This window comes from Ceratina calcarata, unplaced genomic scaffold (genome assembly GCF_001652005.2).
Source record: "Ceratina calcarata isolate Rehan_Ccalc_2016 unplaced genomic scaffold, ASM165200v1 scaffold397.2, whole genome shotgun sequence".
NCBI lineage: Eukaryota > Metazoa > Arthropoda > Insecta > Hymenoptera > Apidae > Ceratina > Ceratina calcarata.
In genome coordinates this window covers 1269078-1296544 of record NW_017163090.1, presented here as the reverse complement: position 1 = coordinate 1296544, position 27467 = coordinate 1269078, and the positions used below count along the sequence as shown (strand labels likewise).

General features: G+C 42.5%; 2 protein-coding genes and 1 long non-coding RNA gene across 4 annotated transcripts in view; 1 reads left to right on the top strand and 2 right to left on the bottom strand.

The window, feature by feature from the left end:
* The window catches only part of l(2)05287 (WD repeat-containing protein l(2)05287), an 8602-nt gene extending 7674 nt beyond the window's left edge, over nucleotides 1-928 (bottom strand). Inside the window, exons 1-2 of the mRNA XM_018026923.2 lie at nucleotides 223-928; nucleotides 2-155 (exon numbers count right to left, since the gene is read on the bottom strand). Of these exons, the coding sequence (XP_017882412.1) occupies nucleotides 2-155; nucleotides 223-353 (285 nt within the window). The 5' untranslated portion in view covers nucleotides 354-928. The remainder of the gene's footprint in view (nucleotide 1; nucleotides 156-222) is intronic.
* A 369-nt stretch (nucleotides 929-1297) lies between these two features.
* LOC108626358 (polycomb group protein Pc) lies at nucleotides 1298-8358 on the bottom strand. The gene is made up of 5 exons (XM_018026985.2): nucleotides 7216-8358; nucleotides 5553-5596; nucleotides 5348-5471; nucleotides 4740-5165; nucleotides 1298-4656 (listed from the first exon to the last, which is right to left on the bottom strand). The coding sequence occupies exons 1-5, from the start codon at nucleotides 7273-7275 to the stop codon at nucleotides 4036-4038; spliced, it is 1275 nt and encodes a 424-aa protein (XP_017882474.1). The 5' UTR covers nucleotides 7276-8358; the 3' UTR covers nucleotides 1298-4035.
* Nucleotides 8359-8587: 229 nt separating this feature from the next.
* Nucleotides 8588-27467, top strand: part of LOC108626359 (uncharacterized) — a 63204-nt gene continuing 44324 nt past the window's right edge. The window contains exons 1-2 of one of the 2 annotated variants that reach the window (XR_003389378.1): nucleotides 8588-8685; nucleotides 13751-13833. This is a non-coding gene — a long non-coding RNA (uncharacterized LOC108626359). Of the gene's footprint in view, nucleotides 8686-13750; nucleotides 13838-27467 lie in introns of both variants that reach the window. The other variant, XR_001916688.2, reaches the window with a different exon arrangement.

The window sequence follows — 27467 nt, the reverse complement described above, 5'->3', positions numbered from 1 at the left end:
CTCCATTCTCTGTACAAGCGATAAGCAAATTGGGGTTCTCTGGATGTATAATTAATCCAGCTATTCTATGATTTGCTGGCTCTAATTCTTTCACAAAGTCTCCAGTTTGAGTACTGTAAGCTCTTATAACGTGTTTCCATACTATGTACAATGTTCTGTAACATCGGATATTATAGTAAAAGTATATAGTCTTCGTGAAGTAGATGTCAAATTCAGACTTACTCTCCATCATGTGAAAAGGTCGGCCGTTGATCAATTATACTACCTCCGCCTTTTCTTGTCAGAACTAAATCGTCTACATCTATTACTTCGATATTTGTAGACTTGCGTCTGGTATTTAACTTCATCTGCATTTTGTCATTTACTTTGGAAAAAACTAATGTCTCTGATAATTACGCTCGGTATTGTATACTCCATATATTAACGACGTCCCGAAGTATAAAATACGTAAAAATAGTCAAATATTCACATTTAAACGTGCGTTAAAGTCGGAATAACCAAAGTAAGTAAATGCACTGACCACATGGTTCGCTTCTATATGCTTCTATATCAAAACATGATTGATTGAACGAACTTCATGTATCATTCCTACAACTGTGGCAAGAAAATAATTTATGGTTGAACAATCTCAGCGATTGTTGAGGGATTACATTTCCAGTTCCTCTGCACAGATTTTGATGCATGCGATTCAAATTAAAGCTAGAGATCCCAGAAATGTGAATAGATCCCTCAGAAAATGATAAAGTTGTTTCTCTTTAAAATATTTCGTCTCTGCGTGAAGTTAGGCACGCACAGTCCTACCAGTATATGAAAATGGAGGGAAGATTTATGTAAACGATTATTTATTGTAACATCCGTTTTAGTTTTCAATTCTGAAGATTTACCAATTTTAGTTACGATTTGTTTGCATTGCAATCGAGTTCAAATATTATTACACGAATTATTCCATTCTATCTTATATCAGTGTGTTCGTCAGGATTTAAAATTTGAATTTCACGATTAGTTCAAAGTTCAAGATATTTATTTATTCACGATTGAAGATTCAGGTTTTCGTATATTTCGGTAAGTGAATTAAATTAAGTTGGAAAAAGTTGAATTGTCATCTGTCAATATATCTACACCTGGATAAGGATTATTATGCTGAATATTGAAGACTCTAATCTATTCTCTACATTGATGATGTCAAGTACGATTTACCTAACAGGTAAGATATTTATACATAATTTCATTAATAAGGTAAGCTTGATGAAAGAATCGGGAATACTATTTCTACACATAATAATAAGTATGTAGGATATTCTGTTCGGAAATACTTTTTCCAGTAATTGTTGCTTTATTCTCCCTTTACTTTACACATTATGGGTAGTAACATATGCAAGTGCAAACTTAGAAAAAAGAACAAAGAGATCAGGCTTTTCCGAGGTCACGTCAAATAAATAAAGAGTAAACGTTTATTCGGCTTTGAGTGGATAGAAAACAAATACTGTACGCGAACAAAAGTTCAAATAAAGATTTTATTGAAATATAAGAATCTGTACCAGACAGAACTAAAATTACTGTGTGAATTTGGTACTACCGGGGTTCACATATCGTATATGCCTGTTTAACCGCTGGATCATCTTTTCTGTTTTCTGTTCTCTCTTCAATGCATTTTCCTTGTACGGTTTATAAGTAGAGTCTGAATATTCTATAAGTACAGAAACAATGTTGAAGGTACGCGCACAGTCTATCTCAAAGTCATCTAAAGCTAAAAAGGATTTCCTCTAGACCTGCAGTTTTGCGAATTTGCATTTACAACTTAAAGGGGTTTCTGTTTTCATTCTCTATTTACATTTACAATAACTGAAAGGTCTAAAGCTACACATTCTCTCCCTCTCTCTCTCTCGATTCGTTATCATAGAGTTTAAGTGTCCGACTATTTACAATTTTTACAGAATATTTCTCTCTCAATATACAGAGTTTGTTTTGTTTTACATTACACAACAATTTAATAAATATATATTTGAGTTCCCCGCGGATAGCAAGGAATCGTATGTCCTAATTGTACACAAATAGCCCCACTTGATTTTTCTTTACGAAGAGATAAATCACTATCGTTTTGTTTTTCTCTTGGAAATCGGTCGTACACAGTCTATTACAAAAAAATATATGTATATAGTAAGCGGCAAATATTTAACAGTTCATCACAGATCTGTCGATCCGTTTCAAATCATAATTGATATAAAGCTTCCTTAGTTTTAACAGTAGAGAAGAAAATCCTCTCGAACGAGACTCGTTTCATTTTATTCACAAAACACGTGACACATTGCGTACACAGTCTAATAATACTATACTAAGAATGTAAAAACCTAAAAATTTTCTTTCATTATATTAGTTACAATATATATATAAATAAGCAACGTATATGTTTTTTCGTTTAAGTTTTATGCTTACACGATTATTTAACTATATCACCGATTTACTGGTTTTTAAACTGGTGTATGCGCGCGCCAACTGTACGGTGCAGCGAAAGACCTTAAAGGAAAATTAGAGAGAATTAAAGAGAATAATGACAAAACCACTCGAAGAATTTAAGCGACGTTAATAAAGATATTAAAATTTGGTTCTAGTATTCGATTATTCTCTGTTCAACCGTTTTCGAGGTAGGAACATCTCTATTTGGTGAATACGTTTGATAACTCATTTTAAAAAATAATACGGCGCTCTCTTCGGGATATGCATAAATATTTCTCGATGTACATCCACGCGTTCATCGTTCTTTTTCACCTTTTTTTTGGAATTAAACGTTGTGTGCGCAAAAACGTATAATGCGCGATCAGTCCTTAAATTCGAATGAGAAAGAAAAGGAGAACATAATTGACAGTATAAAAAATGCAACAGCTAACACATATTTAAACAACACGTAATCAAGTCGTAACAAAAAAACACTAAAAAGTATTACAGGACACGTCGTACAAATTACAATGATCTTGTTCTCTGCCGTTGACAACGTACATCATTTTTTCTGCCCTCTTCTCCTTTTGTTAGTAACTGATTGATTGAACTCTGTGTATGTGTGTATGTATGCCTGATGCTACAACAACTTGAAAAATCAATAATGAGTTCGTGTCTCTAAACGAATCTAAAAGCTACGAACGAATGATACATCTCCATTTTTCCGTGACACGACATTAGTCACTATTAAAAAGAGAAAAAAAGAGTAATATTTATTAGTAAATACAATATAATATCATAATACTCAGAAATACGTCATCAAGATAGCGTTATTTGTTTTCTTCGCGTCTCTATACCTGAAAATTTTTTTTCGCATTTTCTTAAATCGCTTCTACGAAGCTGCTCCGATTATTCTAAAAACGAATTAGAAAAATATTTCTTTCCAGATCTGTACTATTTTACCATAGTCATATTCGGAATTAACTAATTTACACGATACATATTTCACTATTTTTCCCTTGCAAAATTCTAGTAGAAGCAGAAACGCAATCAATTGAGAAAATTGTGTCTATTCTCTAAAAACGTTTCCGTCAGATCTTTTTCGCATAATTTTCATCTGTACAGAGAGTTAAAGTCTACCAAGCGTTTCTTTAAAATGTACAAGTGTATATCACGACTTGACAGCGACTCATTGACGTACCGCCTTTCCTTTTTTTTATGTAAAATTTTCGTGGGATGATCATCACCTTACTATCATTTATCTGTTGCCTTACACAACACAAAGTCTGTTCCGAATCATTCCACTTTTAGTTTTCAACAAGATCCAGAAGATCTTATCCATAGCTATTGGAATTTCACATGTTTGCCGTTTCTGAAACATCCTTCAGAAGGTACGACGTATCGGTTACTCGACTCTGCGTATTTCCGCGTTAATCCCCCTCACAACCACCGAAACAGTGTTCGTTTTACTTCGATAGAAAAGTCTCAATAATATTCAACCCCCCCGACTTTAACACTCCAACGTGTGAAAATAATTTATATTTACAAGCGTGATTCTCGCTAATTAAAAATTCACAATAAATCGGCCCTGTTCTGGGTTTGTTAATAGATATCGCTCTTCGGATCCCTCTCGCGGAAGAACCCCTTTTCAGTCTTGCACTCCCTGATCGTAACAGTCTTTAGGTTCACCGTCACGTCCGTAATGAACACCTGATCCGCGACCGGATTCCTCGCGTGCCAGTAATCCGTACCGGGACTCGAGAGAGGGACATACATATCTGTCTTCGTGATTTCCGTCTGTTTCACGTTCGTCGTGTTGTTATTGTTATTATTATTGTTATTGTTGATGTTAGTATGGTTGTTGTTATTATGGTGCCCGTTGACAATGGTCGGTAACCTGTTATTGTTCGTGTACGAGTCCGTAGGGCTCGGCGATTTATGACCGTTCGCGTCCACTGTCACAGTTCCGTTTGACTTTTCCTGTTTTTGCTCGGGCAAGTGCCTCTTTTTGGTAGGCTGTTCCAAAGGCGTGTCTATCTGTGGGCACAGAAGTGCTGGTGGTGCACGCGGCAACGAGGGTGGAGGGCCGTGAGGTACATCCGCCTCGGCACGTTTCTTCTCCTGCACCGCTGGAGCCGGTGTCGTTGTCGTCGCTGGCAACGGTTCTTCCGGTGTTGATTTCACACTCGACGATGACGGTCTCCTGCCGTTGACTTTATGACTCTGAAATACGTAGGATGCTCTTTAGAAATCCGGAATCCTTCGTATACATATATGAAATTCATAAATAAACTCAGAACACTCACGTGGTAAGTGGGAGACGTCGGACTACTCTTGAGCGGCAACAATCGAGGAATTTTGTTCGGCGGAGGACTTCCGCTACCGCTACTGGGACTGCTCGTAGTAATTGTAACACCGATTTTACCAGACTCTTTACTCAGAACTTCAGCCTTCCTTTTTGTGCCCGTTGGTTCCCTCCTTGGCAATAGAGGACTGTCCACGCTGCTGTTCGAACTATCTGAATCGACGCTAAATACGGATGCGGATAAGTCCGGAGCTGTAGGCGATTCATGTCCGTCGAGTGAACTGGGAAGAGTGTCCTCGTCAGGTGCAACAGGATTCAAACGAGGAGCGGAGGTGCTACCGGTAGTCGATTCGTCTTGGCTATCCTCACCGACTCTTTCGTCTCCACCTGGCTCTTCCTCGACGACTAAGTTGGCCAGAACTGTCTCCTGATGTCCGAGAAAATATTCAATTTCAGATTTTCAGAGAAACTTTCAATTGTTACGTTAAATGCGTTATTTAAAAAAGAGTAAGAAGTTCAAGGTAATAATTTTTTTACGTAAAGTTTTAGGTACGATCTTAAAATTAAAAACACAGTTATTTGTTAATAAATTACGAGAACTTTATTTACATTGTATCTGGTATCCCTCCGCCTCGGTCTTCTCGTAGTAACATCCCCGCCTTTTTGACTTTCTTCGTACAATTCAATTAACCTAACATCCAAAATGTTTTCTTCCGGTTCCCACGTGTTATATCTAAAAGGGGGAAGGAATTACAATTTTCAACCCGTTTTAATTGCCTCCATAATAATTTTATTAGCTTTATCTTTCACTTACTTCTTACTCCATCCCTTCCATTTTACGAAGTATTCTACTTTCCCCTGAAAAAGATAGCAATCGTCTATTTACGAATATATCAACATGCATAATACTAGAACGAAAAATGGATTTAGGTAAAATGATGCATCTCACCATTAAAAATGCCAAAGAGTTATTTACAATATTACGGAGACACGTACACCTTAATCCAATTGTTATAAATGAAACTTGTTGCGAAATGCGACGTACCGGTTTTAAATGTAATTTACAAGAAGAATTTACAGTTTAATAAAGCGTCCCATTTTACTTGTTCTTTTTGCGTTTTTGCAGATGTGAAATACAGAAAAATGAGACGACACAGGACTTGTATCAAATCTTAATCTACGTAAAACATCTTTCTTGAAATCATCTCCCTCTTTCCGGCACGGTGCATCGAAAAAAGAGAAAGAAGCAGAAGCGTTTTAACACCTGCTCTGGTAGATTCGAAATCCAGATTCCCAGCGTTCTTCAGCGTCTACTAAATTGCATAACGTGAATCGCTATGTATCTACTTAAAAAATGAAGATGCGTGATACATGCATATGCAACGAGGAATCAAGGTGCGTAGACTGGAAATGCTCATGTACTTAGGAAAAATGTAAGGGTGACAAAACGGGTAGATAAACATTACGTGTAAACATTAATACACGCTGTATTCAAAGAATAAATCTTTATTCAGGTGTAGGTTCCAGAGTTGTATGTTTATAAAAATATGGATTCGAACATCCGCATTTCATAGATAAGACGTAGGCAGATGTGCGATTGTATCTGAAGCGGTCTAGCGGTAAGAAGACCGTTCGCACTTGGTAGTGGCCGGGAACGTGTCCGATCCGCAGATCTGTTTCGCACGTCTGCGTCAAACAGCAGATTTTCGAATCCATCTCTCGTAGGAGCGGGTAGTATACGGTCGATAAAACGGGCGGCGTTGACTTCCACGAGAACCGCTCGTACGGCTCACCTATTGGCCGTCGGCCAACGAACGAAAACGTGCCGACCGGTCACGGTGCGCAGCGAGTGTGACAGTTGGAAAACAATGACATAACTGTGCAGGTATAGGACGCCTTGGTTTATCGCGCATGAGCCGCTCTCGCAGCTGAGAAGTCTCGCGTGTTTTATGTCGATTTACAACGTTGCCGAGCCACGAACAGTATCGTTACCGTGCCTCCGAGGATAGCCGGCACGGTAATAACGCATAAATTCTTACATAAGCCACGGCTGTTTTTCAAACAAGATCGAATCGGTACGATTGACGCGGCCGTAAATCATACTTACACGCATACGGAACAATTCTTTTAAGAATTGTCAGAAAGAATAATGTAGCAATTTCATGAATAATTCGCATATAAAATTGACAACTTTAGATGTACGAATGCAAATCTCCTCGGACACGCTTAGAAATAGAGGAACGACTTATTTGACGTACAATGTTTGTGTACCAACAAAATATGTCTGATCATGAGGTTTAACGCGGGGCATTGAGAACATAGTACATGATATGAATCGCTACAGGAGGAGCATTGGAGATCGCTGGAACGACAGTAGGAAAGAGAAAGATCGCAGAGAGGAGGAAGCGGCAACGGCGCATAGACAAACAGATTCCGTATAGTGGCGCTCCCTGGCGGCTCGCAGTTCTCTTACTTACCCGCTTTTCTCTCTTCTTCGTGATCCGTTCCGCAGCGTAAACTCTGTCACCCAGATCCATGATATTTTTTAATCCTTGCTGGTTAGACACGTACGAAGAGTGTTAATACATCCAAGAAAATAATGATGCGCGTCACTGAGAAACGACACTGAAAAAGGTAACACCATATGTACCGACACCGAATCAAGCACGGATTGCTCCAATTTGCTCGCGGTGACACACGGCGAAACGCAAAATAATCGAGGCACGATCGTAGTGACACCAAACAAAATGTAGCGGTAATCTCATTGAATTCTCATCAAACACCTTTTGTAGACAATAGAAAACATGAAATAGATTGTAACCATGCGTTTTTGCGGTGCGATCAATTCGATCGCATTCTTGCTGCGCTAAACATTTTCGTTACTGATCATGTAAAAAAAGATGCGGCACGTGTTGTCTCGTCTACGAGAACACTCGGCATCGCTCAATGTTTTCCGCACTGATCGGAGCCGACCGTCGGTGATTAGAGTGGCTCTGCTATTTCAGCGGCGAAGCGGCAACGCGACCGATGTTTTTTGAAAGGCCAGTAGTCGCGGAAAGACCGGCGAACACGAGCGAAGTCGGCGTACATACACGTCCCATCGGGAACGGAATTTCGAGCGGCACAGTTTACGCGCCGCGAGTTTCTTCTCCGCGTATTCACCGCACAATTATTCTGCGTCGAACACTCGCGATACTCGGCTGTGTTTCGGAGACGTGTATCGAGACTCAAGTGTCCGCGTTGGCCGGCAACACGTTTTCTGCTTCTGCTGGTGCTGCTGCTCCCTTCGTGCAAGATCGGGGTTCGTGACGTCAGCAGTTCCCCCTCACCTCGTAAACACCAAACATGGCCGTCGTACGGATATACACTGATCGAGTGCGTCCCCGACTGATGGTGAAAACTGACGTTGATACAAGCACTAGGAACTCGTGGGTCCGCGTGCAAAGTGCGAAGAATGGTTTTCGACCTCCGTGTACGCTATACAGCTTCTCTATATATGAATATTAAAAAACTGGAGCGATCGACTCGCAGCGTCTAGCACATTCTGCGGATCGAGGCCGACTAGAGCCGAGATCTGCCGAACTCCCCTCGCAAGCTTAGTGGACTCGCCCGATCCGCTCGAGGTTAGGAGCGGAGGGGGTAATGGTAGAGAAAGAGTATCGAAGGGGAAGGGAGATGCTCTCAACGGTACGTGCGCCACAAACAAGAAAGAGAGAACGAAAGCGGGAAGGAGAGAGAAAGGAAAAGAAGGAGAGTGTGATTGAGCGAACCGTAGACGAGAAGGGTGGGGAGGAGAAGGGGAGAGAAGAGCAAGCGCAATGGAGGTAGAAAAGAGAGACGGCGCGAGCAGGAACCCCGTCCTCGGAACAAGAAAGCTGCTTGTGCCTGCTTGCCTGCCTTGCCGCCTGCCTGCTAGCCACAGCCAGCCACCCCAAGTTCCCTTCTAGGTATGTGTATGGTTGTCTGTATACTTGTGTGCGAGACCAGTCGATGCGGTGTTGCCAGGTTTATTTCGTCGATAGCACCGCACCAAATGTCTTTTCACTAGCGCTCCTATCCGACAAACTCGAAAATTCACGGTGTCGTCGTTGAACTCGCGACGTACCGTTACTGCCGGGACGAATCAATCATCGCGTCCTTACAGAAACGCACGCGCAGTATAATCACGATGTTTCGCCGATCGTTGTATACGCTTTTGCCGTGTATTCGCGCCTACGATCCGACAACACTGTATCCTCTTGCGACGTACTGTCACACATACGTCACTACACAACACTATCGTACGGCATCGGCCGTCGCATACGATGCTTTTACAATAAACAGACACTTGAAACGAATTATCCGAACGAAGCGCGCACGCGGTATTACGTTAACGCACCGTATCCAGTAAGGACGACGTAGAATACAGAAGGCGTCGCAGTAAACAGACGGCGCTGTACGTGAAAACGTGTGCAACCTCAACGGATCCCGAAACGAGAGTGTCCTCTCCTGTGCCGACGAACACACAGGGAGAGCGGTCGACCGAGGAAGAAGGAGAGAGGGATAGCGAAACGAGCGAGAGAGCCAGATGGGGCAGCCAGCTCTTCTCCGTCCTTCGGCGTAAATAGCAGGATAAAAAAGCCACGACGGAGACGTTCGATTGGTGGGATTCTCGAGGCGCCACCGACGCTTCGCACCCCGCGCGCTGCGTTGGCCAATCCACGTGTAGCACAGCCCACGTTTATTCCCCTCGACGCGTCGAGAAGGCGGGCTCGCATGGACAATCGTCGGAGACGGTTTGGTTCGAGGTCCCCATCGCCGCGCGGCGCGAGTCCCTGCATTCCCCTCGACGTCAGCCTTTCCGTTTTGCCGCAACTTTCCCCCTCTGTGTATGTTAAAACAGAGACGGCAGACTTTGCCCCCTTCCGCACCTCTCTCCCCTTACCGTTGCTCTTCCCCTCGTACAGAAAACCCGAATAGCGGAGCGCTACCGTGCTACCGGTCAGATCTCGTTGCTTCTCTTCCTCTTACTCTATCCGTCTGTCTGTCTCTCTCCTTCTTTCTCTTTAACGCCCACGGGTGTGTAAAGTCGTATATACCGCGTATATGCTGTCGCGTAGGGCGGGTTAGGCACGAGGGGAAGTACATGTATATATGTATACATTTACATATCTATATGTATATAAGCAGCGCACGTCGTCACAAGCATTTCCCCTCTCCGTAGCCACATCGGCGGTGCCGACCACCGCCGGTATTGAAATATCCTGGCCCTGGAGAGCCAAGTAGCCGTGCAGCGATGCCGCTTCTCTTTATAACCACTACGCTCTCTGCACCAAGAGACCGATCTTCCTCTCCTTTCCTCTTCCCCACCTTTTCACATCTCGCGTGTCTTTCTCTCTTTCTTCGCGTCTCTTTGTCTACATCTTCCACCCTCTCTTCGTCCTCGGTCTCCCTTCAACCTTCACCCCCGTTAGTCGCTCCGTAATGTTCGTAATCCGTCTCCCTTGCCTTATGTACCCTTGCTCGTTGCGGACGGTTCATCGTCGCGGGATGGGAGTACGCGTACCCTTGTTGCGCTCTGTCCTTCCTCTCCTCCCTTTTTTCCAAGCGTTTTTCGCCCCTCTTTGCAGCGCAATCAATCGTTGTGCAGAGCGGCGAAGTACTGCGCGCAACCCCACACGGGCGTCGCACAAAGGCAAAAATGTCAGCGTGCGTGTCGCGCGCTCGGCATTCTCGAGCCGCGCGCTATTGCGCAACCATGGAATACACAAAGCCAATGTAGATGGCGTGCCGCGGGTACGCAGCTTATGGCACGTCCCCTCCTTTTGCTTCTTTACCCCGCATAAGCAATACTCTCTCCTTTGTTCCTCATCGTCGTCGTCGTCGTCGTCGTCGTCGTCATCGTCGTCGTTGTCGTCGTTGCATTTTGCGCCTTCAGAGTAATATTCCTAATTAATAGAATAATACCCCTAAATAAATAGAAAAATACCCCTAATTTAATTAATAGCGGCTTTCAGATCTAGGAAAATGACTATCTATTTACAGGTTTTGTACGATTTAAATATGAAACCAGCTTATGGCGTGTGTCAAATTCAAATCTGAAACGAACTCAGTTTTCCTGACAGAAGGATAATTTTTTTTAAATGAAAAGACTTCTTCTTCTCAAAACAGAAGAATCAGATTCATACGCCGAATGTCGAATCATGCGCATGTTTAGAATACGCAATCTTAAAAAGTATTCAACTCGAGTTATGTAAACCCGCAGGAGTTTTGCTGGCGCATACGTATCTCGAGACTGGCGCTGGTACGTCGTTTTTATTGCTACGGGCGAGAAGATATGACTGCGGAGCAAATAAAAAGAAACGAGAGCGGGTACGCAGAAGTAGCTTAGTGACCAAGAGATGGCGGCGAGCTAATTAAAGCTGCGCAAGAACGCGATAAGCAAGGGCAAACGCGCACGAAGCCGCAGCGCACGCGACCACAGATACGGGAGAACGATGAGGCCACTGATTCGTGTTTCTCATTATGCGGGCCGTCCATCGCAGACACGGCAACGTTGAAAGCAGGGCGTGGCGCGTTCTTCCTGGATCTAAATCAAATGGCAAGTCGATGCCCCCTAAAAAAATCATATCACGATCGTTCCCACCGTGCCCGACACTCGTACCCCGAGATTAACCATGTTAACAGAGCGCATCTCTTCTATCTACGATCGTCGAAATCGGAAAACAAGTTCGAAGTTAAGAAAGCTTTACAGTGATTTATTTCGAGACGTGGACTTAAGTAAAAGACTAAGGGTATTGAGAAGTATAATGAGAAGGATAAACGATTCGGCATTAAATACAAATGATGCATTGTTCAGAATATCGTGTCAAAGATTATCGATCGCTAGTGTCACGAAATTGATGGAGGTGCAGCGGAATCTGTAGTTCATGAAATAATAGTAGTAACAAAGTTACATAGGACTGTCGAATTGTTACACACGTATCTAAAATAGAATAGTATTCAATATTCATGATAGCTACCTACTACTGGATCTTTTTATAATTGTGGTAGTTACATGTCAAAAGTAACCGATTTTACGAAACCACACGTAGGAATACAGTTCCTATATTCACGATCCATGTATATCGGCCATAGATTAATAATCGTTTAATGATAAAACACTCGTATTTTAGCTATTTATATTTTGCTCTTGTCGAAATAGCTTATCTTGACATCATAATTGGTGATCATTTTATGCTTATTACGTAGTAGTTAAGTAGTGTATGCTGTAATAGGAATGATACTGTGCAGAGATTTTGTAGTTAATGTTTTAGTGAATTAATTGCAAGGGTATGGTGAGCGTTTGAAGTGTTTCGATATGCGCGCGCGTTTCTTCGGCAGAAGCCGGGAGAGTCGAGCTCGAGCCAGCCGAGGTTGCAAAAAGTGAACATTTAATATCTGGAAAACGAGCAATGATATCGAAACGAAATTTTCCATGTCGTTTTCTCTATCATTTGTCATGTACATCCATACGAGTTTGACCGTCATCCGATAAAAACTTTCTTAGATAATTGATGTTTTATTTTCGCGCATCTGGAGACATTATCGAACATTTTTGACGATTTGAATCGCGGTTAAACTACGGTTTCCTGTTGTATATCATTGTTATTCATATCTACGAATTGCAATCTACAGTTTTTCGAAATTGACTAATCAGGACAATGATAGACGCTTCCAAAGTGCAGCTTGAATTTTTTTAGGAACATTTTACGAAATGTCGGTGAGAGTTCCTCTGTAGAATTGAATTATCCGTTTTTTCGTAACGGATGTATTTTGCAATCCATGGTTAAATATAAATGATTGGTCGCGCGTCTTGGTCATTTCTAAAAACAGTCCGTCTACATTATTACATTCTCTCTCCATTTTTTTTTTTACTGTTCTACTTTCATCCCATTTGGAGACGAAAGCTCAATGCATCTTTCATCGCACATCCCGCCTGATACATTATTATTCGTAATCGAGTCTACGAATACCTTCGTAAATCAGTCACGACGCTCGTGTATTTTCGACCGATCATTACCTACTCTCGTTTTTCACTGCGACGTAGTGCGGCTAAATCCTGAAAAAGTGGATGAAAGTGGAAAACAGTATGATTTCTGTATAAAAATCTATACGTAGGGGATTTCGATGTCGCCGATTACGATTCTCATGTCAAAATTAAAAAAAAAAACCAAACGAAAGATGCAAAATAATGAAAAAACGGCCAGTGCAATTTGTGGCCATTCATATGAAAAGGTTTTAGACATCAAGGATGAATATAGAAATACTTCTTTGACTAACTAATTCATAAGCATCATTGATATAAACGATTTGTAAGATACTTTTCCGAATATGACTTTTTCATTATCTCTTACAAAACTCTGAAATAACAAAAGGGGCAGGAATAGCCAACTGATTTTCCCAGCGACATTTTCGGGATTTGGCCCTACTGTGCCCGGGGCTAAGCGGTTGAATTTGTAACGAGAGCGTTAACATGAATAAACTTCGTGCACTTCAGCTTACTTAACATCCTCTCCTGCCGTGTAACAGATACAGCACGGATCTCGTAGAAGTGGCACTTACGAGCACAAGTAATAATTTATAAGCATTCGTGCGTTGGACAAGCGATTCTTGTTTAGGCTTTTCAGTCTTCAGAAGTCTTCCTGTTTATTGCATGTTTAAGTGCATTAAACGAAGTATTAAACGTGACATACATAAGAAAAATGAAAGACAGCATCCGGTGTGATTGAATTTTAAATAAATACGACGTTTTCATTTCCAAGATTTTCTATTTAAGTTAGTTTGAAAATCACCTGTAGGCGCCTACACCTCGGGCGACTATTTATCAGCCCTTACTTATCACCCTTAGCCGCAAACTAGGTATATGCCATATCTACCCCAGAAAAGTGCAGGCGATACAAATTCACCGCGGTTCTTATCGCGGCCAATTCATCACCGTCTAGACTTAATGCCACCGCCATCGGCTTAACACCATTTTCCTTTATTTTTTAGATAGATTTTCACCAACGGCACCTCCGCCTTGGCCGGTTAAACATGTACACATCCAGACACCCGGAAGACGAGCGGCAACCTACGTATGTAAGTTCGATTATTAATTCAGCAGCGCGGCGCACAGGCTTGGCGCAATGCACCGCTCTTTATACGGGCCGACGCACAGCGCCTTGTGCATACACGTAGCTACATGCAAGCGCGGCAATGTGCTTCAGCAGACGTTCGCCGAACGATACGATTAATGCTCTGATTCTCCGATTGATTTTGCTTACGTGCGACGGAAAACTCAAATTGAAAAACAGGAGGTCAGTTTATCGATGTGCAAGATAGTTCTTATACATATTAGAGTAATCTGAGATCTGTTCTAAATTATTGACATATACGATGAAATATGTGCATATCTAAGATGCATAAGGCGATTAATAAATAATTTCATAATTAAGAGCGAGAATCTTAATTGACTTATTACTCCAGACGATGTAATTATGCGTACGTGTTGATTATTACGTATCACTGATTTTAATACGTCCTATTTGCGCGGACGGACATGCCCGGTTTGTGCATGTATACCTACTGGAAGTCGCCAGGATGTTACGAGCAAACCGAGCATACGTCGCGTCGCCGCTGCCGCCGTTATCGGGTCCCTGTTATCGCGCGAGCTCGTCTCACGGCGCTTAAGTGCGCTCCGACTCGCGCGGAACGCCGCGACTCCCACGTACGCGTGCGAGAAAGACGGAGAAAGGGTACGAGCGAGTACCAGTGAAAAACCTCTCGACGCTCGAGAGCCTCTGTTGATTAGGTAACGGCGAACGAGTATCTTTTACTTGGTCGTTCGCCTGAAAACGAACGCCGGCGTTGAGCCTCGATACCTACCGTACGTTTCGGTAATGTTTTTACGAGAATTTGCAGCCCGATAAACCCGTTGTATCCTGCGCAGCACGTTATGTGCAGTTTTTCTTACATAAAGAATGATGGGGGTAATAAATACTTTACGCTTAATCGCATTCTTACGGTGCGCCGTGTTTTGAATGATAAGTCGGCCATGAAAATGTTGTTCGCGTTTAGATAACATTTTTAAATTCTTCACTGCATGTTAATTTGAATAAGGCGAATGCAGTCTACTTAATAGCTGAAGCTTGCATTCATAGTGCAGGATATGTATTTATGTAAATTATTAGGATTCGATTATCATGACTCGAATTACTGTTTAGCCAAACGGTTCTGTTCTTATGCGATTAAATAATGCAACAGATCGGATATTTCAACGAGTTACTCTTGACGCTATTTTTCGCGAAATCGTATTAATAATACAAAGGTACAACGATCTGGTTCTCATGTAACATGAATAATAATGGTGCATAGTCGAGCATGTATAAAATATGCATGTAGAACAATGTTAATACTTATACGATATCGAAATGTTATAATTTTTCATCTTTTCGCGGTAGAATTATTCGCTTGCATATAAAGAAGTTAAAAACGGGAAGAGTGGATCACGTGCGTCTGAAGATAGTAATGAAACTCTTGATTCCGGAATCGTAACATCCTCAGTTGTGTGTTAAGATTGAGCTCGTTGTCAAGCAACTGATACCGGGCAAACGCTACCGAAAGGTTTCGGTTTCTGTTTGGCAAACGGTTCTCCGAAACTGAACGGAACCGGTTGCCGACGACAAGCGTCGTGCGATAACGCCGTTGAAAGACGCCGAGGGCTCTCCTTTTTGTCGCGCGAACAACCGTGTGTGTTCGTCGACGATAAACGGAGACAATATGCGCGACACGCGACAGATACCGTATCGGGATCAAAGTGTCGGTATTCGCTTCTTCGATCGATCTGCAGCAAGCATTCTTGTAGATTAATGTAGATAAACTTAAAAAACCGACAAGTTATTCAACAGGAGTTTATCCGTACATTTGTCTCTTAACATAATACGATATCATATTAAGGGAGGATATTTTTTAATACAATGATTGAATATTTGATGCTCGTGAAGCATAAAAAATGCTAATGAAATGTTGCCTAGTTCAGTGATCGTCCTCGGATATATTTATCTAATAACCGGCTAATTGGCGCGATCGCTATTCAATTAGGAAATAGATTTCCGCGTGTAATTTATATAGAGAATGACTAACGGCAGTCGATATGGTTCCATGCGTTTTTCATCGAATTGTTTATTAATTCTATGCATGGCCGGGATGCGAATGATATTGGTAATTAGATAGACGACGAAATGTTACGAATAGTCGAAATACACGACCCACTTTCGAGACGAGTACATTCGAACATGAATGCATTTGCTTATTCGGTAAAATAATTTCAATCGAGCGTAATTTCAAATTGGTAAATACGTGTGCTTAATGATTGAGATACGGTTTAAATGACATCGATAAAAATATTGTAGAAAGAAGCTGAGACTTTTTACAACTGATGCATAACGTAATTACTTGTATTCTTTAGTTGTGAATCTTTCAATCTTGTCGCGGTCCTTCCGAAGTTTGCATTTTTACAAACAACATAGAAATGGAGGCAAGGGGATTAAATCTATATGATGGCATGTTGAAGAGTCTAAAACTCATACATAACGCGTAATTACCCATTCCTTAGTTGTGAATCTTGCAATCTCGGCGGGATCTTTCCAAAGTTTAGATTTCTAACTTCGTCAACTCGTTGACAACGTAGAAATGGAGTTAAAAGGATGAGTCGCGATTCGTCACGAATGTTGTCTGTTCGTTTCACGGAAACGGTGTTCACTTCTGGCACACCCTATAAGTCAGAGGCGGCCTGCAACTTGTTGCTTGATTTTGAGCTCGGCGCGGTGGGTCCTACCATTTTGTTAGCTTGGCAGGTTCCGGGGCCTTCCCTCGGAACTCGTCCCAGCACGAATGCGGCAGACCGGCCGAAGTCTCTATTATCTCGACCTGTTCGAACTACCATTTTCTGCGTTCACTTTCGTTTCCTTCCTTCGGGCGATCTTTCTGCCCTTTCCCGTGGATTAGGATTTTCTCGAAAATCCTAATCTAAGAACGAAAGACGCTTCGGAGCGCTCTATACAATTCGAGACGCGATTTCGCTCCCTTTCTAACACAGAATGCCGTGGCTGTTTTTAGTTACCGATTTTGCAATTACATTATTTAACTTCGTAGTTTTATTAGCGAGTCTAAAATTGTCTTTTTAAAAGCAATATTCGTTCGTCAGTATTATGGAGACTTGCAAGCTGCTCCCTTTGCGCATAATGAAGACGTTAATATATGAATAAATAAAAATAATATCGCAGTGGCACAGTTGGTTAGAAACATCCGATTTGGCGTTCGGCCATCAGAATCTTTGATACATCTATACAACATTTGGCTCGGGCCCGAGTAGACAAGCAAATATATAAATCATAGCGATCCGACGCAGTTAATTTACATCTATTTACACTTTTATTTTAAGTACGCCGTCCCATTATGATTACTTTACTGCCCGGACAGTAAAATCAATTGTACCGACGAATGGCGGTACCCAATTAAACTGTGCCTTCAGATTATCCTAGTGACTACGAGCCGCGCCGGTCTTTATGGGCCGTTCTATTTTCGATTTCGAGTCGTAAACTCGCGTAAATCCGCCACACCCTCCTTTTGTTCGCGGACAAAAGCCGCGCTGGTTTACATCCTCCTTAAATACAGACTCCAGTTACTCTGATTAATTGTTTATGTAACTCTCGTAGTAGCTTATACGAATTCATTCTAGATCGAACAAGTTTGATCGTAGTCAGTAACGACTGAGAGCGACGAATTTTTATACCAATCATTGACTTTCAATCCTACGCCCTTAAGATTATTCTTTATCAAGTATCACTAACGCATATTGTTTCTAATGGTTAAAAGATCATATAGAATAAGTGGGAATCGATAATAGTCCAAGGAAATCGATATTTCACGCGGAAGATATTCGCCGAACGGGTTTCCAGAAAACTCTCGTAACTCCTACAATTTTCCACGGATTTCAATGAAATTCGAAAGATAGGGCGGCGAAATTGTTTAGAATCGATTGCAAAAGGAATTATCTTGATATCTTGATTATGAGCGGAGATATAAATTGGTCGGATTCGGTCTGCGCGCGGTCGTACCGAATCGTGTACTGTGTCTGCGCAGGTTTCCTGCCTCTCTCGAGCCAAGTGGAACTTTCCACGGCACGAGACCCGACGACCTCGGCGTTAGTATCGATATCTCGAGGTGAGATCATCGGTTTCGATCGCCCTTCGAGACCACCCGCAGACCGCGAATTCGATCGGATTATTTTTCCTGAAACTCTGTTGGTTTTAGGGGAAAAGTCTATGCGACTCGACATTCTTTGCAAACTCGGTTACGTTTTCGAACACTTTGTCTTGCCTTGGTGCACCGAAAGGATTTTATTTGGCCCTCAAGCCATAATCTTAGAAACCTGCATATAATTATAGATTTTTATAGCAATTATTTGATTAAATTCAAGTAGCGCTGCTTAAACTTTTGATTATTTGGCATGAATTTCGTGTGATATTCATGTTTGATAACATGGGTAGATACGTTTTCCATTTTTAATCTACTAATTGGACCATTAGTTGATTAAAAACGGTTTTCGTTTTACATAACTGGAAGTAAGGAAAAACGAGTTTCTCGTTTGTTAATAACGAGTTCAGCTCGTCTTCTAGGAGCAGACTCGTCTTAACTACGCGACGGTTAACCATGCGTGTAACCTAAAACATTTAGCAGAGGTTGAAAGTTGACCCTGGATCCAGTAAATTGAATTTTCACGGGTGACGCGACGGAAACCTTCCGAAGTTCATCGTCACCGTTTCACGGAGCGATGCTTTCCAGTGTGGAAGATACATCGGTGTTCGTTGCCCCTCTCTTTCTTCCGTTTCGCGGATGCGTTTACGAGACCGCCGATGATTCCGTCGTATTTCTTTCTTTGCCCATGCACAGGAGAACCTGTTTTGAACGAATTACCGGCACCGAATTCGCGCTTTCAGAAAACCCTTCGTGCCGCTCTTCTTCCAAATGTTCGTTTAGTTCTGAGTTCTGATTCAATTCCGACAGCGAATCTTTCATTCTATTTTTAGATAATAAGTTATCATCTATTTGCCAATTATTCTATTTTATTGTTTTTTCACGTTGTTCATTCTTGACGGAGCAAGCCTGAGGAGGGTAAAATGTTCTTCGTTTTGATACAACCCTGTCAACGAAATTCCCCAATTCCATCGAACAAGCTCTACTTTCCTCTTCAAACTATCTATTGTTTCCCATTTCTTCAGCTTGTTTCTTCTTCGACGAGAAGCTAGCCTGTCTAGAAGGATCGGTAGAAAATCCGAAGTTCGATTCGTAGGAAGAAGAAGAAAAAGGGCACGTACCCGTGTGCTAGGGGGAGTGCAAGCAAGAAAGGGAGAAACAGCAGAGAAAAGAGAGCTGGAGACCCTACACCCACCCCGAACGATAATTCCCGTCACCATGGAAACACCCCCGAGGCGTCCCTGTGTCAGTCCACCCCCGCACCCCACAAACACCGCCGGTTGTACCTCCCCTCGTCCGCTGCCTCTTCTACCACCCCAGCCCTCTCCTGAAGCCCCCCGTTCGCGAGTCCACCAGGAACTCGGTATCGATCCGCACAGACGAGTTCGAGGTCCTACGTATTCTACGGGGAGTGTTACTGACAACGGCTCTCTGGATCGCGGTCTCTTTCTCCCTCTCGTTCTCCCGAATCACTCGTCCCTTTTCTCCGTCCTCTTCTTCATCCCCTTCTTAGTGAAACGAACCTTCCGTTCTCTCTCTTCCGGCAGTTACCTCCCTTCTATCCGTGTCTCTCTTTCCCTCTTAGCTATCAAGAATCGCGCGTTATTGGATCTCGTCGCTCGTCTCTCGACTGTTTCTACGACGTTCGCACGCGTTTCACCTTGCGATCTTGGCGCGAACCTTTCGATCCACGTTTTCTCTACAGTTCTTTGACTTCTGTATCGTACAGGACAATACATTGTCCGAGTTCTCGCTTGTGATCTGCCGTTTCGACGTACAGCATACGTTTTCTATTGTAGTATTTGGCTAAAGGAATTCCTGGGAGCGGGATATGTACGTGGAACGCGTACAGGGAATGTGTATCATCCGTATCGATGCCCCGATAGTCACTGCGGGGAATTAGGTGTTCACGACCGCGCTTCAACCGATAGCTTAACTCCGGATAGACCGCCGCGTAACAAGATCTAACCCCTACCTACGGGTCGCCCTCCTTCCCGACGAAGTTCCACCGACCGGTGCCCCCTTCTGATTACTCTCTTTCCGTTCTCTTTCTGTTTTCACTTGACTAGCGGGATTTTACGTAGTACGTTCGTTCTCGCCGCTGCTTGCGCGAATACGGAGGCTTCCTTCAGTACTACCAAGTCGCGTTTAATCTTCAAATACACAACTAGAATTTTTGTATCCAAATATTGCTACATAATCGTATGTATGATAACTACCATTATTAGTAGCCATGTATCTTAAGACAATTTAGATATTTTTAATGTACCGTGATGTCTGTTTATAGCAGTATGAATTTTGAATGAATTTACGTAAGGATAAGAAGGTGTTCTCTATACTGTTAGATTAATAGAACAAAAATAGATGTATTCTTTTTCACGGAACAAGTTCATTACTCAATTTAATCGAAGATCCACTTTGGAGCTATCGTGCGAAGCGATCTACGCAAAAGTCTTCTAGCGGAGGATCTTGTCAGTGCAACGGATAGATCCAGATATCCCGGTCGCGTCGAACCGAACCGGCATCGTCCGGTTTTCCATCCAGTCGTGGCGTACCGAGAGCCACTAGAAAGTTTAGGAAACGGAGTAGTACTCACATATAGTATAAGTACACGCGTCGGTGCATCGCGGCACGACGACGCGACGCGGCGCGGCGCGACGGCCGTGCGCGTGTCTGTTCTTTATACAGAAAACAGAAGAAAAAGAATAAACCACTCCACTCTTTATTCCTTTCTCTATCTCTCTCTCTCTTATTGTGTGCCTCTTTCTTCTGAGCACGGAGCGTAAAACCATCCGCGGACACGCCGCGCGCCGCACGCTCACCGTCGCGCGCGCGTTCACGTGCACGCGGGGCCCGACGCTGTGCGCGAGCGTATTATCCGTCTACCTACGGCGAGAGAGCGCGAGACCTTCGGCTCTTTTGCCAGCCGTCTCGACCCTCTCCCTCTATCGTACCGCGCGCGCTACCTTCTTCTCTTCTCCGTTTCGCTCACCTTTCTCTGTCCCGCGCTCTATTCCAACAGCATGCGCTTCTCCGACTCGTTTCTTTCTTGCCCGTCTCTTTTTAGCCCCCTTCGTACTTCGGAGTATCGGTTTATCACTGTCTCTTTTTCCACGTAGATTCCATCTCTGTCGATTCTATGCATTTTAGCATCCGCATCCCAAAAATTTGCTTGTCGGTTTGTAACTTTTGACATCGTGACTAGTGATGTAATGGAATTACAGCTAAAAGCAAGATGTACAGTTGATTTGTTTTATTACCAAATGTAATAAAATAATTCATTTTCTTGATGACCATTCATCACTCCTCTTTATGAAGAAGATAATGTAAACAGTATGTATGTATTAAACGATGTTACCAAATAGTCTAAATGCACTTTGGGCGAATGATGCTTCTCGCGTATGTATACGTCTATAAGGAAATGTCGAGAGAGTCAGTAGAGCTTGTCTTGCTTTACCGGGAGGACTGTCTCGCTTCTTCTCCTTCCACTACGACCGCGATAAAGAATCTGTCCGTCCTTATCGCACGCTCCAACAGTTATGTAGTCTGTCTTCATCGCTTTCACCGCGCGATCGTTGTTCCGCCACGAGATCTACGGCGCCGACGTGCAACAACGTTCCTATTGCAAATACCGGAGTATCAACGGGTGAAATTGTTTCATCAGCCAAATTTTCGGTCGTTGCAACAATACTGAGTTAAAGGAACGATTTTTATCTCGGTTAAATCCAATTACATGAATCTTGACGTTGCAATGGAAATAAAACGAATCGTTCCTGAATTTTTGTCATAGAAATCACAGAATGTTTCAAATGGTTTTACACGACTTTGTTGCATTCTACTTATCTGTAGTTCAGCGCGGATGTTTGATCTTTACGGAGTGGGATGTGCGTGTGCAACACTATAGATAAGTATGCAAATTTTTAATGTCGCAATAGAGAAGGATTCTAACGTGTTGGGAACCGTTGCTACGACATGACTTTTACATGGAACAGGCTCACCTTTATTATACATATTTGCTATCGCATAGTTAGGAAACGTTGGGCGGAGCTTCCACTCCTCTGATTACTATATTTTATTTCTGTATTCGTTTACGATTCTCCGTAGCCAGTAATCAAAGGACTGACAATTTTATCTAATCTTATTTGTCAAGAAGAAGAAGAAGACGTAACAAATTCAATTTCAGCGACTTCTCTTCATTTCCTATTTTTGTATTTTCCAAATAAAAGAAGTATAGTTCTCGACGTTGATTCAGCTTTTCGATTTTCACGTTTTATCAGGCTGTTGCATATTTAAAAGTACTGAATCTAAGAGGAACAGGTTGGCGATTGAGATAATCAACAAGTGTATATCGGGTCCATTTCTCTGATCTGTTCGGGTAAAAATCTCTTTGAACGACGATTCCACGAATGTTAATAAAATGGGAATCGTCAGAACGAAGTGGCGTGTATAAAATACCGTGTATCATTAGTCGATTGAGTTTTCATACGCTTCAGATGAAACACATCAGCCAATGCTACTGTTTTTAAGTATGTTCTGTCTAACGAGAACGCGGCGATGGAAATGAAGGAATTATTCTGAAATGCGAGGTTCTCTAGTGTCCACTGACATATACTAAAATGATTTTCATTCAAAGTTATTCAGGTCTGGTCTATTCCGATTCCATTGGTGTATTCCGTGCATTCGGAATTTCGGATAATTAACATCCGAATTCGCAATAGAGAACGTTCTGACTTCTGACATCTGTTCAGGCTTGACGTTTATGATGTTCTACCTATAATTAATTTTTATTCATCAGAATATGTTATTATCAATAAAGTAGTAGCTTCTTCTTTTTTGGTGACTCCTTTCGTATCTAAGCATCTCATCGGAAATCTCCTACGGGTACAGACTTTCTTTACTTTTGCTTCTTATTTTCCTGCACTTTTTAATACCCATCATTCCTTTGAACCAGCATCGTGCGATTAAAATGCAGTCGCCGCGTTGCACGATAAACATCGAATGTTATGGCTGGTTAATGACGTTATACCGCGGGTAATAACGTCTGCCTGGTATCCATTAACGATTGTACGAACGCCGTTTTTCATTGTCGATCCCGCTTGGTTACTCTAGATACATATTTCACGTTACAGTTTTACTTTCATTCGATCCATTACAATTTATGTATAATATTTTATATGAGTATAGAATAACCAGCATTATTGTTATAATTTATCGTAGCGCGTTGTCATACATTCTCGGAGGTTCGTAGGAACATGTGATCGGGAAAGTTTTAAGAAACAGAAGAAAAGTTCGTCGAGAGTTTAGCTAAGGCGACTCGACAGGAAGATCGGTAGAAGCCTTTGGGTATCGGTTGGGCATCCCGTTAATCCCGCGGGGAAAGATTCGTCATGATCGTCAGTCGGTCGTCTGGTTGGTTGAGCCGGCATGGAAAGCCATTGTTACGCTCCTATGAGTGCCACTTGCTGTCTCTCTCTTTCGCTCGTGGCGCCACCATCAACGGGCCATAGGAGCGACGAGGAGAGAACGAGGGAGAACGGAACAAGGAAGAATCGTTCGAAGGAGGAAGACGGAAGAGGGACGATCATAATTACCCTTTCGTGTTCGCGGCGAGCGCAGCGGCCCGTTCTTCGTTCGGCCGCGTTTCTTTCTCACCTCGCTTCCATACTCTTTTCCTCCACAGGCGGTTCATTGATTTCTTTCCTTTTTCCTCCGCCGCCTTTAATAAACTCTCTTTGCGCACCGAACTTCCTCCCGTCGCGTTTAACACTCTCCTTGTCTTGCTCTAGTTAGTTCACCGGGCTTTGATCGCGTCTCCGTTCCTCCGATGCTCTTTCACGAGTTCTTTCTTTACCCTCACCGATTCTCTACCATTGCCTTCTTACTCTCTCGTTTCTTTTCTTCCATTCACTTCTCCTTGCTTCTCTATTCACAATCAGCTGAACTTCAACGGAGTTCCACCGTTTTTTTTATTGTGCCAGTTCAATTAAACAAATCTGTCATTAACTGTATTAGTAAATTTCTTGTTTCGTTAGTCACTTGAGATTTCGCATTCTTCTTACTATGTTGAGTACAGAACTTATCTGTGTCATCAATTATTTATCAAGATTTCTGTTTATCTATGTATTCTACATGAAACCTCATCTTGCGGTATTATTCTTTCTGTTTTCTGTTGTTATTCAGTTCGTCGAAGACGGTCGACCGCATACCGAAAAGCTGAAACGAGGTGCACGCGAGAGAACGAGAGTTAAGTGACCCGACGCTCACGTGACCCCCTCTCGTGCAATGAGGCGCGCTGGTCCCAACCTCGTAACTGGGAAACCTTCAGGTCATCCAGACTTATTTCATTCCTGTCTGGCTGCTGCGTTAGAAACAAAAATTTCTGCCAATATGTGAATATTTTTGGTTTCTTCTCTGCATGTTAATCCTTTACACTTGAAGCCTTTCTCCAGCAACTCGAGATGATTTTCCGTACACTCGATGAATTTCGTACAGTTTAAAATCATTTTACATACAAATTAACATATAAAATTATTATGTTTTAATGTTTCATGGATTCTTGCATTAGGAAAAAATGAAATTTGTTAAATACTAAGCTCTGCATTGCTGCTTTGCATGATTAGGGTTCTTCGGATTCTGTGCACGTTATCCATTCTGAAATTTCTGTCTCTTCAGAATCACTATCACTTTCATATCCACTCTCCAGTACCCTGATTTTTCGGCTTCTAACACCTCTTACTTCATCGCTGTTTTACTCCTCTCTATCGTTAAGTACTCTATGGATAAAGGTAATTTTCTCGTGTAACATCGAAGAAACAAACTTATCTGAACTCATCCTCGAAGATTTTATTATCAAATTCCATATATACAGCTATAAATCTTTGAAAGTGATATTGTCACGATTGTGTAGCTAATGCCGAGTCTGATTTGCGATCTGGACTAATCTGAGATAAGAGATTCATTTCTCAAGTGCAGATCTAATTATTCTCATAATCATTTGTTTTCATAATAAGAACATAGTAAGTCTTATTAAAAAAGTAATTCAAGTAAAAGGGGCAGACATTTTATTAATGTCTCATTGAAGGAATGAGAAATTTTTGGTAAAGAGTAGAAGAGTCAAAGGGCGAGGTTTTATCCCAGGGGGATGTTGGCTCATGCGGGACCAGTACGCCACCACGGCGCGGTGACTGTTTTAATGGAATGATGAGACAGACGGGCCCGTCTGCGGTTTCGCCGACAGAAAGATGCGCCCGTGGTCACAGTCCAAGCGACTTCGCCTACGAAGTCGTGTACGGGGACCACCGGAAGTGGCCCATCACCGCCCCACATTCCCGGCTTCCGGTCTCGCTCGTCTCTCGCCCGTGCCTTTCGCCGTTTCGTGTTCCCTCTCGTCAGGACTCCCAGGTTCTTGATTCCGCTGACAGGAGAGCGACCGAAAAAGTGCACGCTCCTGACGCGGGAGTGGAAATTACCAGGAACCATCCGACCGGACGACAATTTTCGCAGACAAAAGCGAACGCATTCTCGAAACTATACAATTCCAGGCATCGATGCTCGTTCCTTGTGTTTATTCCGTCCTGCACGTTGCCCTTAATTTATGTTCTCGAGGGCTAAGCGGCCGAGCACAGTTGCAAGGAGTCCGTCCTTTACATAAAGTAAATTGCTGTGTTATTACAAAATATTATTATGTACGTCGTGTTTTCGGACGTTTCGAATTTGATAACTTCGAAAGATACACCTCGTAGGATACTACAGCATGGTAAATCAAGCAATGGTTTCATTTAATACATGCGATCTTAATTCTGTAAGAGAAGGGCGATAGAAGTTTGCATACTAAACAGAGACTAACTGCGATTCGGATTGCAACGGAATCGTGCGTTTATCGACGTCATGGGAAGCGTGTGATAGGCAACGGATGTTAGTTACGACACAGTCGAGATAATACTCGGCGGACAATTAAAATGTTTCGTGTATGGTCGTATCGAAGAGACTTCAATAAAATTAATGCTTGAATCTCACGTAGCCATCTAATCTTGCACGTCGTTACGTGCCTCGCGTGTACCAGCGTTGTTATCAAAATAATAATTACAATTAATTTTCGCATGGCTACAATGTGTAGTTGTAGAAAAAATCTGAACCTCGTGATCGTTTGATGATGCTTGTATTTCGGTCGCTGGTTAAAAGTCTGCGTGTAAGACCGCTCGCGTTAATTATTAATCGAACTGGCGGTGTACACGTGCACACGTTTTTTGTTCCCTCTTCTCCGTGTCAAGGAAATGCTCTCACTCTTTTTCCTGTAACTGCGGTTACCGATCCTTTGATCTACGGCAACGAGTGTTGTTTAGCGATCCGGGACAAAGGAACTTTCGAAGTTGATGCCGAAACGCGGATAAAAGAGTCCTTACGCGTGTGTGTATCACATTTTCATCTCTGAATCTGTTCTCATTAATTCACGGCAAACTTTGTTGTGGCATCGTACATAAAATTAATATGGTGTAAAGACCATAATTCTCTACGATAATTATATCCTTTATTATCTAATCTCGTGGCTATGACATGAACAGCGATCCATTCTCTTCTGCTGGTTATCTCAGAATGTTCTTTTACGCCCTAGTCCTCGCGGTCGGTCCCTTTGTCATACAACTCCATCAATGGGTATGAACAAAGTTAGCCTAAACATCCTCTGTTTACGACGTTTATCAAAATTCCATCATGTTCTGCTTACAGTAGGACATAAAAGAATTTGTGATTCCAGGAATTGATTCATACTTTCGTACTTAAATGGAATGAGGATTCTGGTATACGTTCTATATATTTCTCCAAGAACAAATTGTAAGGAGAATTGATTACATTATTCGCGAGGTCGAAATTGACACGATCGCAATCACGATAAAACAGTTTCCCAGCAAACGAGAAAGAGTAGACGAAATCCATCAACGTTTCACATCGAGAAGCGCGGCACGTCACAAATGGACATTGCCTGTTGGTTTCTTTGCGGCGCACCTCGGTTAATTCTACATCGATTGAGTCAGAAACGCGGCGACGCGACCGAAATGGTATTGCAGTGAAATCATCGTTTCTTCCAAAGCGCGTGCATACCGATCGCCTATTGTCACCGCGGCTGCTCGAAATCGTCGTTAGATCTCGAGATACGATTCGCGGGAAAACATGTCCCCCAGGCTTTGTTCTATCTTGCTCGAGTCATCGTCTTGCTTTCCTGAATACGGGACAAAGCATTCGCGAGATTCGCAATCCTCGTGCGATTTGTCCTCATTATTCTGATTTCTAAGACGGTACGATTTATCTTCTCCGCAACGCGAAATCCGTTTAGACAGACAAATCATAGATCATTAAAATGATTTGCATAGTCTGTTGATCTGAATTGAAAAATTGCGACAAGAGAGAAACGTACGAGCAGATTCCTGCTCCCAATTTTACGGCGCGGACGCGTTTCGGGCGTTCGTTAGTGAAGCGG

Bases quoted from the DNA above. Each gene is read 5' to 3' on its own strand.
- LOC108626358 (XM_018026985.2), bottom strand. From the start codon at position 7,275: ATGGATCTGGGTGACAGAGTTTACGCTGCGGAACGGATCACGAAGAAG. The intron at 5,472-5,552 runs GTAAGTGAAAGA...TCCCCCTTTTAG, and splicing joins TGGAAGGGATGGAGTAAGAA to ATATAACACGTGGGAACCGG. The intron at 5,166-5,347 runs GTAAATAAAGTT...CTCGGACATCAG, and splicing joins GGAGGGATACCAGATACAAT to GAGACAGTTCTGGCCAACTT.